Source organism: Colobus angolensis, unplaced genomic scaffold (genome assembly GCF_000951035.1).
Source record: "Colobus angolensis palliatus isolate OR3802 unplaced genomic scaffold, Cang.pa_1.0 Scaffold40, whole genome shotgun sequence".
NCBI lineage: Eukaryota > Metazoa > Chordata > Mammalia > Primates > Cercopithecidae > Colobus > Colobus angolensis.
This window is the reverse complement of record NW_012117377.1, coordinates 3,616,123-3,626,820: the sequence shown is the minus strand read 5'-3', so window position 1 is coordinate 3,626,820 and position 10,698 is coordinate 3,616,123. Positions and strand designations below refer to the sequence as shown.

General features: G+C 39.1%; 1 protein-coding gene across 1 annotated transcript in view; it reads right to left on the bottom strand.

Annotated features, from left to right (window-relative positions):
- WDR64 (WD repeat domain 64) overlaps positions 1-10,698 on the bottom strand; it is a 170,317-nt gene that overhangs the window by 41,887 nt on the left and 117,732 nt on the right. Inside the window, exons 15-18 of the mRNA XM_011955769.1 lie at positions 5,545-5,678; positions 2,395-2,496; positions 1,221-1,290; positions 203-239 (exon numbers count right to left, since the gene is read on the bottom strand). Of these exons, the coding sequence (XP_011811159.1) occupies positions 203-239; positions 1,221-1,290; positions 2,395-2,496; positions 5,545-5,678 (343 nt within the window). The remainder of the gene's footprint in view (positions 1-202; positions 240-1,220; positions 1,291-2,394; positions 2,497-5,544; positions 5,679-10,698) is intronic.

The window sequence follows — 10,698 nt, the reverse complement described above, 5'->3', positions numbered from 1 at the left end:
CACACACACATATGTATATATGTATATGTATGTGGGTATGTGTGTGTATATTATATATACATATATAATGAATATATATGAATATATATAATGCATTCATATATTGAGGAATATATATATTCATAAAAATATTCTGTCACCTAAATGCCCTGTTGCAAAGGAGTTGCTTTATTATAAAGAAGAGAGGTGATTTCATACTGACCTTTAACCACACTGTCATGTATGCTTTGCTTGCTTCCCTGAATTATGGGAGGAAAAGAGAAAATATTTCTATGACATTGTAGGAAAATGAGGTATACTGGGTGAGTAATTGAATTTTCATTTCTAAGCATTAATTTTAAAATTACACTTAAATTTTTTGAAAAAACTGTATTGCAGACATTTTCATGTCCAGAAATAGAGAATTCATAACACAACATTATTCTAGTGGTTGAGGTACCAGCAGAGTAACGAGAGTAATTAAAAATGCCTAATGCGTGCTCGGTTCTTGGTTGACATGATCTCTAATTGTATTCACAACCATGCAACTTCATCTTTATTATTCCCTTTTTACTGAAACAGAAACAGAAACTCAGATTAAGTGACAGCTCTAAAGCTAATCAGATAGTAAAAGAAGGACTTGGGTTCAAGTACAATCTGTCTGGCTTTTGCTTCCATATAAGTTTATTCTTTCCAGTATGCTGGTGATTTAAAAACAATTTTTGCAGTGACAACTTTCCTTCAAACACAATTCTAACTAGAAATGTAAAGCATAAAAATATATAAAATTGAAACTGAGAACACAGTTTGAAAACCACTGCATTACAGTACATGTTGTAATGTAATTATATTACCTGCTGTCTCTTCTCCCTGTGACATATGTACTTTTTAGCAAAAGAGCACTTACTTTTTAGCAAAAGAGATAGTCTAAAATTACTTCATTACTTTGTAAGTATCAAAATGACATGCATAATTTATTTTATTTGTGATTGTATATTGATTATTCACAGATGTAAAGCTTTGAAAAAATATATAAAAATTGAAAAATATATAAAATTGAAAAAACAACTTAGATATTGCATTTTTTTTTTTGCAAAACAATGCGTTTTTACATATATGCATGCACATGTAGAATTCTTCCACTGTTACCTTCTATCAAAGGAGGGGCTCAAATGCTCAACAGCACTATTTTTGAGCCAACGTTGAGTGTGACAGGAAGACTCTCTCTGTGTCTTGCTTACCTTACTGCTCTGTGGACCTTTGCTGGATTCACACTGGGACGAAGAACATATGGAATCCTGACTTGATCTCCTGTAAGGGGAGGGGGGAAGCCCAAGGATAAACGTTAAGGTATTCTACCATACTCAAAGGGTGTGCTTCTCTGCTTTAATTTTAGCTGATTGCTCCTTTCATCATCTGTGGATACTGAGCCACTCAGGAAACAAATCATGCCTTATATTTTGTGTAATAAATGTTGACCACTGTGATATTGGTGGAGACTATTGGGGAACCTTAGGAAATAAGGTTTGTTGCTCCCTGGGTCAGAAAATAAAAGTCTTGGCTATCCCACTGCAAAGGCCAGATTTAGTCCCAGAGGCTCTTACACTGAAATGGCAGGGGGTGGGGTGGCGGTGGGGGGACCTTACAAGCCTGTCTAACTTCCTGCTTGACAATGTCTAGTTCTAACCGGATCCTAGTCTGTGGCACTCCACTGAAATCAGCTGAAAGTGGCTTAAGATCTGGTGCAGATGTCTACGGAATAAGTCCTCAAAATATTCTCAGAACAGTTTTGATGAAATTTCATGCCAAGGGGTAGGGAAGGGGTTACATTCTGGCTGACCTCTGGGTGACCCCAAACCAGCACAGAAGCTTGTGATTTCTCTCCAAAGCTATGTGTGGCATTGTCTATTGCCTGCAAACCAGAGCTCTCACACAAATATAAATAGGAAAAACACTTTTTCTTAAATCCCCTGCTCTCTCAGAAATGGATGACAATTGCTCAGTTATAGTGGATGGTGGATGAAACCTCGTGCCATATGACCTTCCATACCTGCCCTGCAAGTCCTTCCTTCTGTTTCACACCAGTGTTAGATTCTGGCAAAAAGTATGGCCAAGTTAGCATTTTCCATCTCTGCTACTGGGATAAAGGGTGCTGTGAGGCTGACATGGTGAGGGGACCACACAACACTTCAAATCCCTGAGGAGCACCTCACCTCCAAAATGACAGTAATGGGAAGAAAGCTGAAGCCACGTGTCAACCCAACTGATGTCTTTTTTTAGGTGTCCCCTCAACGTTGGGATGAAGTAAACTCTGTTACTTTCAATAGCAAAAACCACAATTAATTTTGCATCAACCTAATGTACCAGCCACCTAAGTCCCAGACAGTATTACTGGTTCAGTAAGTACTGAGTTACCTTGCACATTCAGGGGTACGAAAGAGGAACAGTATGTCATTAATTTTAAAGTGCTTGGGATGCAAGTCCGGGTTTACAGGGAAGCAATCTTCAGGTCGGCACCTGGAAGCAAGTATATATTTATATGATAAGAAATTACAGATTATGGAGCTTACAGTACTAAGATTGTATATCCCCTGCAGAGCTAAGCAATTCCTCAAATGCTATTATTGAACACGAAAGGAAAATGCATGGAAGTAGAGTTTGAACATACCTTTTTTAACAAGTTTCTGTTAAATCATGATCGTCAGCGGTTTAAAAGTCTTTTAGTTCAACTAACCGGTCTTGTCTTCCTACCTTTAGATCAGAGAATGGACTTCTATAAAATCCCGTGGATAAAACTCTATTTTATTTTACTTTTAGAGATAGGGGCCCACTATGTTGCCCAGACTGGTCTTGAACTCCTGGGCTCAAGCGATCCTCCTGCCTTGGCCTCCCAAAGTGCTGGGATTACTGATGGGAGCCACCACGCCTGGCTGGTTTCATACAATTTAAATAGTAGAGTTCTAATGTTTTTTAAATAAGTGGCGTAATAAATTTGAATAAAATATTATTACCCTTAAAGAGCTTATAATGGAGTGGAGAAGAACAGGTAGTCCAGTAAAGACACTGCTCTTGCTGCTCCAGTCTCCTGTTGACCCAGATTCCAAGGTCAACACTGAACTTTCTAGGCACCACCCTAGGAACAGGGGAATAGTCCCTAAATGCCTGCACTGAAACATCATGCTTGGCTCTTAAAGCTGCATTTAACATTCGTTATAGCAAACAGACCTTACAGCCAAATTTCCCCTTTTTCTTCAGTGGAAATTACTTCTGGTAAGTGAACCCAAGCTCAAAAGAGAAGTCTACGAGCTTGATGACTTGTTGAACTCAAATTTTTTTTAGAGATTTCTGTTGTGCAGATGAGCTGAATCATGAAGTGGATTATTAATTAGCAAGAATAATATTAAGTCTGGGCTCAAAAAGCCTGAGGCTTAGAGCAGGAACAGAAGAGTTATGTCCTCTGACTGGTGAAGGGGTCTTAGGCGAAGTTTGAGGTAGACAAAGAGATGGACTCTACTGCAAATATGGAAACCATTTTCAGTTTCAGAACCTTTAAAGCTGGGCCTAAATGACCTTCCACAGATCTGTGCTAAATCATATGTTTTGCAAAATACTGCACTGATTCGAAGTCCATTGTCTTATATAATCATCTGCCTATAGGAAAGGGACACTGAGTATGACCCACACTATACTTGGTTGTTTTCCTCTGATTGGATGTTGGATATGCATGCATCCCTTGGCAAAATAACAAGGCACTTTAACAAGGAGGATCTGCACCTTTAAAGTGGGATTATTATCACACATGTTGCCTCCCTCTTTAGGCTGTGGCATCGAGATAATGGTCTTCTCAGTCTTCTGCTTTCCCTTCTTAGGAAGGAGTCATACACAAGCTGACACAGCGTGAAAGCATTGGCAAGAAGGAGAGGAAGTTTGCAGTGCAGACAGGTGTAGGTATCAAGTGGCAGGTACACAGTGTGTGAGAAAAGGCTGGGGGCATGGGCTGAAGTGAAGGAACAGAAGGATGACAGGAATTCCAGGGGCAGGATCCAGAAGTATATGGACTGAGGGGCAGAAAGGGGGTTCTGCAGAAACAGCTATTTCAATTAAAGGTTCAAAGAGAAGAAATCCATAGTCCAAAGAAGAAATGATTATTTCTTCTCAAAAACTGGCTAAAAGGAATGACTCAGACTTGGGAAGGAGCAGGCAGACCAACCGTATGTTAAGTATTGTAAATAGAGGGGCAGACATTTCTTTTGTATTTTCCTCTTCTTTTCTTTTGTCCTTTCCAATTCTCCCTTCCCTCCTCTTTTCCCATCCCCCAAATGCTTAGATAAACTTGATTTTATTTTCATTCATTGTTGAGGTTCTTGGCCGTCTTGTCTCTGCAAGTAAAATTTTCCAAACCCCTTGCCATAGGGTGGCCACACATTGTGGCCCTTGCATACATTCCAGTTACACAGCTGGAGAGAACTTATTATTTACAATCCATCCAAACAAATCATTCAGTGTTACTTTAGTTCCTTTGCAACAAATGGAAAAAAAAAAAATTAAGAAGTGGATGGTATGGGGAGGGTAAGACCTTGGCCATAGTCCAGAGTAAATCTAACTGGTTGAGAGGAATAATTGCATCTACCACATTGGCCCTTGTTAGCCCCAACCTGTAATAAATCAGACGTGTTGAGGTGGTGAATGAGAAGGACATGCTACCCAGGAGTCTTCTCACCATTTGACTTTGGTGGCTGAGTAGACGGTGGTGGCACTGGGGATACGGGAAGGGGAGAAGTTTGGGAGCGAGGAGTAGGTTGGGAAGATGTTTTAGGCATGTAGGGCTTTGAGGATCTTGGTAGCAATCAGATGAAAATTGCCGGTAGGCAATTGGTTATGTGTGTTTGAAGCTCTAGAAAGATTAGTGTTTGAAGTTGTTATGTATTTCAATTATTTGTTGAGGTCATAAATTTGGGCAAGATCATACATGAAAAGCATATACTAGGTGAGAATAGTAAAGATCACAGCTCTTGGGAATATAGATGCTTACAGTTCACCTTGCTTATATCATCCTGGGATTTAGAAACTTAGAACATAGTCCGTTCATGAATATAACTTCCAGGAAGGCCTGCCTTGAAAGTTATCACCATTTTTATCTATTGCTTTTTTGTCCCCTGAGGTTTTTTTGTTGGTGGTGGTGGGTTTTGTTTGTTTGTTTGTTTGTTTGTTTGTTTCTAAGTTTCACTCACTCTATCGCCCAGGCTGTAGTGCAGTGGTGTGATCTCAGCTCACTGCTACCTCCACCTCCCAGGTTCAAGCAATTCTCGTGCCTCACCCTCTCCATTAGCTAGGTTTACAGGTAGGCGCCACTGCACCCCGCTAATTTTTGTATTTTTAGTAGAGACAGGGTTTCACCATGTTGGTAAGGCTGGTCTCGAACTCCTGGCCTTGAGTGATCCTCCTCCCAAAGTTCTGGGTTTACAGACCTGAGCCACGGCGCCCAGCCCTTCCCTGAGTGTTGCATGTTACTTGGCTCTTCTGCAGGAAAGTTTTTACATTGTTTAAGGATAATACACAACTTACACTTTTTTGACAGTAGACGTCACAAAATTCCATAAGATGATCACACCATTTAAGGTTCCAGCTGCTATCAAATTATACCCTTCTACTTGTAGTAAATCAATGCAGTTCACTCGTAATGAATCCATGGCGGGATTCTGAAGAACGAAGGAAACAGAACACCATGAATAGAGTATTCATGATTCGCAGTATAAACGCCATGTGTGCACTTTGTAATTGTCATCAACTTAAAACAAAATGCTTTATTTTATATATATATATTTAGTATCAGAGCATGAAATTTAGTAAAATCTTATTTTTCTTGCACGAAAATTTTTAACTGGCAGAATTCATCAAAGCAACAAAAATATACTCTTCCTGTTTACCGGCTGCTTTTTCTCAGCCTTATTTATTCTTTCTTACCAACTATTAGATTAACTTCTCATCATCCTCTTCCCTTCAGACTTTTTGAAAGAATATTCTACATTCATCATTTCCACTTGCTGACTTTTCTTTCACTCAGCAAATTTCACTGGCTTCTGCTCCGTAACACTCTGTGATAGCTTTTCCTATTTATCATTAAGGTATTTTTCAATTGTCTTGCCTCAAATATTTGTTAGATATCTACTATGTTAGATACTTGGAATACAAAGTCAAGTAGGACATCTGTGATCTAGAGAAACTTATAACAGTTTAAAGTACTCGGATAAAGTGTTGATTATGGTGCAGTGTGAAAGTGCTGTATCCGAGGGAGGCACGCATAAGACTTGACAGGAACGTAGAAGAGTGACACTTAAATAAGAGGAGAGGTCTATTACCACTGTCAATTACCACTCTCAGTTGTTCTCCCCTTCCTGAAACTCCTTACTCTCCTGACATCCTCAACTCCAGGCTTTCCTGGTTTTGCTGTATTTCTGCGACTTTTATTTTTCTGTTTCCTACTTGGTACCCTTGCCAGCCTTTTAAATATTAATATTTTGGAGGTTTATCTCAAATTCATTTTCTTTTTCTTTTCTTTTTTTTTTTCAACTCTTTCTGAGGAATCTCAGATTATGTTTCAAATATCTCAGTGCTAATGACCTAATTATCTAGTCCAGTCCTCTCCTACAAGCTTCAGGCTTATACATTTAATTACTTAGACATTTTACAGGTATCTCAGTGTTAATATATATAACTTATCACCTCCTTTAAGCATGTTTCTTTGCCCTATTCTTTTTTTCAGAGACAGATCTCCCTCTGTTGCCCGGACTAGAGTACAGTGAAATGATCACAGTTTACTGCAGACTTGACCTCCAGGGCTCAAGCGATCCTCCCACCTTGGGCTCTGGAGTAGCTGGGACCACAGGTGGCTGCCACCATGCCTGGCTAATGTTTTGATTTTTTTTGTAGAGACAAGGTCTCACTGTGTTGCCAGGCTGGTCTCGAATTCCTGAGCTCAAGTAATCCTCCTGCCTCCGCCTCCCAAAGTTCTGGGATTATAGGCATCAGCCATGGTGCCCGGTCCTCTATTCTTTATTTCATTGGTTAGCAGTGTTTTTCAATTCATCATTCAAGTTAGAAATCCTGGAATTGTCCTTCTTTCCTTCCTTTCTCTCAGTACCCTCCTCTCCTAACTGCATGGGTATCAATTGCAAGTTGTGCTACTTTTACTGCTAGATATTTTATGAAACCAAAACCTTTTCTTCTGTACCACCTCCATTGTCATGACCTTATATCTTTTATTATTTTTTAATTGTAAATTTGTTTAGAGACAGAATCTTGATCTGTCACTCAAGCTGGTCTGCAGTGGTGCAATCATAGCTCACTACAACCTCAAACTCCTGGGCTCAAGCATTCCTCCCACCACAGCCTCCCAAATAGCTCGACTAAAGGTGCACGCCACTGTGCCCAACTAATTTTTAAAAATTAAAAAATTTTTTTTTGTAGAGACGGGGTCTATGTTGCCCAGGCTGGTCTTGAACTCCTGGCCTCAAGTGATCCTCCCAACTTGGCCTCCCAAAGTGCTGAGATTACAGGTGTGAGCCACTGAGCCTGGTCATCTTTGTATCTTTTAACTAAAACAGGAAGTAGCCTGTTGCCTGAATCTTCTGCCTTTAGTCTTGGCCCTTTCAAATCTGTCATCCAAGCAGTATCAAAGATGAGCTGCCCACAACACAAACCTGATCGTGTCATTTCTCATTTAAAGCCCTTCAATGGCCTTCCATTTGTTATAGGATACTCAAGCTCCTTATTCTTGTAAGCATGGTCTGGTCCCTACCTATTTGTTTGTCTTCGTTTTTTTACTACTCCCAGTATTACTGCAGCCACACTGAGATACTTGTAGTTATTCGTCACAAACCATGCAATATGTTACCTCCATTATTTTGTTCACATCACCTCTTCTACTTGAAGTTCACTGTCTTTTCACTACCCTCTAGAAACTGCCTATCTGAGCCAAGCTAACTCCTGAGAGTTCTTTAGCTATAATTTGGTAATTATCCTCTTCAAAAACCTCCCCTCTCCCCAGCACTCCAGGATCTCTGCTGTGCTTCTGTAGTGCAGGTACTATACCTCATTAATCTTGGCATTCCCAGTGCTAAGAACAGTGCGTGATACGTGGCAGGTATTCAATAAAAAGTGCTTCCTAAATAAAAGAGTTTTAGGGAGAGAATTTCCATGCACAATCAAATTTTTTTTCCTAAGTGACTTTTGCAAACTTTTCTTTGAGACCGAGTCTCACTCTGTTGCCCAGGCGGGAGTGCAGTGGCACGATCTCAGCTCACTACATCCTCCACCTTCCGGGTTCAAGTGATTCTCGTGCCTCAGCCTCCCCAGTAGCTAGGATCACAGGCACGCACCACCACACCCAGCTAACTTTTGTATTTTTAGTAGAGATGGGGTTTCACCATGCTGGCCAGGCTGGTCTCGAACTCCTGACCTCAAGTTATCTGCCCACCTTGGCCTCCCAAACTGCTGGGATTACAGGTGTGAGCCACCGTGCCTGGCTGACTTTTGCAAACTTTCAATCTATAATTTTAAAGTCTGTTGCAAAAAGGAAGTGCTATAATGATAATTATGATAAGTACAAAAAATAAAGGTTTCAAAATTGGAGATAATTTACATTTATATTAAAAGTCCAAAAGGCACTTTATTGTGCTACAATAGTTTATTTTATAATTTATCACAATAGTTTTTTTTTTTTTTTTTAAGCAATCATTTTTTGGAACCTATACAATTATTTGCTAACTCCCTGGTTCTGACTCACTATAGAGGCATTGTCTTTCTATTTGTATTAGCTATAAGTAAGATTTCATATATCAAATACATATAATTGAACCTAGTGTTTCCAATGATATGTAGAGTTGAAAAGGGAAGTAGGCTAGACTTTCTCTATGAGGACATGCATTTTGTTCTGTCTTTTGTGCCCATTACATGATAACGTTATTATGACATAGTCACTGTGTATATTGATTTCAAAGGGCTTTTAGCTAAGAATAAAACCTACTTATCATTTAAACTAGCAATGAATGACATTCAAATTGCAGTTCCAAACTGACATTTGTTTCAATATGAGGAAAACTAATACAGTTTCTCTCCATTCTATGATAAAATAATTGTTTCCAAATTCCATAAAACCAGCTGTATTCTTCTTCTTTTTTTTTTTTTTTTGCAAGGAAGCTGTATGGTTAATAATAATAAAAAGGAAATAAATTATATTATGGTTGTTTTGCTAAGGTCAGGGGGAAAAAAACTGAAGACTTTTCTCAATTGCTCCGGCTGTAACTTGCAGTTTTCTTCCATTCTTGAGTGTCTGACCACTTATCTCTCTAAAAGCTGAAAAGTGCAAATGGTTTGATTAGAGTACTCTAATATTAGAGTAAATCAATAAAGTTAATGAAGATCCTCATTAAAAAAACAATTGGCTTAAATTTTAATAGGAACAAAAAGGTATAGTTTTCTTATTCTCCATTCTTCAGCCTCAAACATAGGCCCTAAACACTTCATCCCTCAGACATGCACACATGCGCCTGCCTTGTTGAGGAGGTGTAAGCATATCACAAAAATAGCTTTCTGAAGAGATGTTAAATTAAGTTATTGAATTCAACATATACAGCTACTTTACTTAGAAAAAAAAAAGATTCCTTTCAAAATATTACTGCTGATTGAAAATGCATCCGGGAGCTCTGATGGAGATGTACAATGTGAATGTTGTTCTCATGCTGGTGAATACAAGATTCCTTCTGCAGCCCAAGGATCCAGGGGAAATTCTGACTTTCAAGACCTATTATTTAGGAAATACGTTTTGTAAGGCTACAGCTGCCACAGATAGTGATTCCTGTGATGAATCTGGTTGCTCAAAGTAAATTGAAAACTTTCCAGAAAGAATTCACCATTCTAGATGCCATTAAGAACATTTGTGATTCATGGGAGGAGGTCGAAATAGCAACATGAACAGGAATTTGGAAGAAAAGGATTCTAACCCTCAAAGATACTTGGAAGGGTTCAAGACTTCAGTGGAGGAAGTAACTGAAGATGTGGTAGAAATAGGAAGAGAACTAGAATTAGGAGTGAGGCCTAACTTGCTGCAATCTCGTGATAAAACTTGAATGGATGAGGAGTTGCTTCTCGTGGATGAGCAAAGAAAGTTGTTTCTTGAGATGGAATCTGCACCTGATGAAGATAACTGTGAACACTGCTGAAATGACAACAAAAGACTTAGATGACTGGGCAGGGGCAGGGTTTAAGAGAATTGACACCAATTTTGAAAGAAATTTTACTGTGGGTAAAATGCCATCAAACAGCAACACATGCTACTGAGAAATTTTTCCTGAAAGGAAAGGCAATCCATGTGGCAACTTCATTGCTGTTTTATGTTTAAAAATTGCCACAGCCACCCCAGCCTTCAGCAACCACCTCCCTGATAAGCCCGGATCTATCAACATTGAGTCAAGACCCTCCGCCAGCAAAAAGATTAGGACTTGCTGAAGGTTTAGATGATTATTAGCAATTTTTAGCAATAAAGTATTTTAAATTAAAGTATATACATTTTTTAGGCATAATGCTATTGCATACATAATAGACTACAGTATAGTATAAATATAACTTTTTTTTTTTTTTGATACGGAGTCTTGCTCTGTCGCCCAGGCTGGAGTGCAGTGGCATGATCTCGGCTCACTACAAGCCCCACCTCCCGGGTTC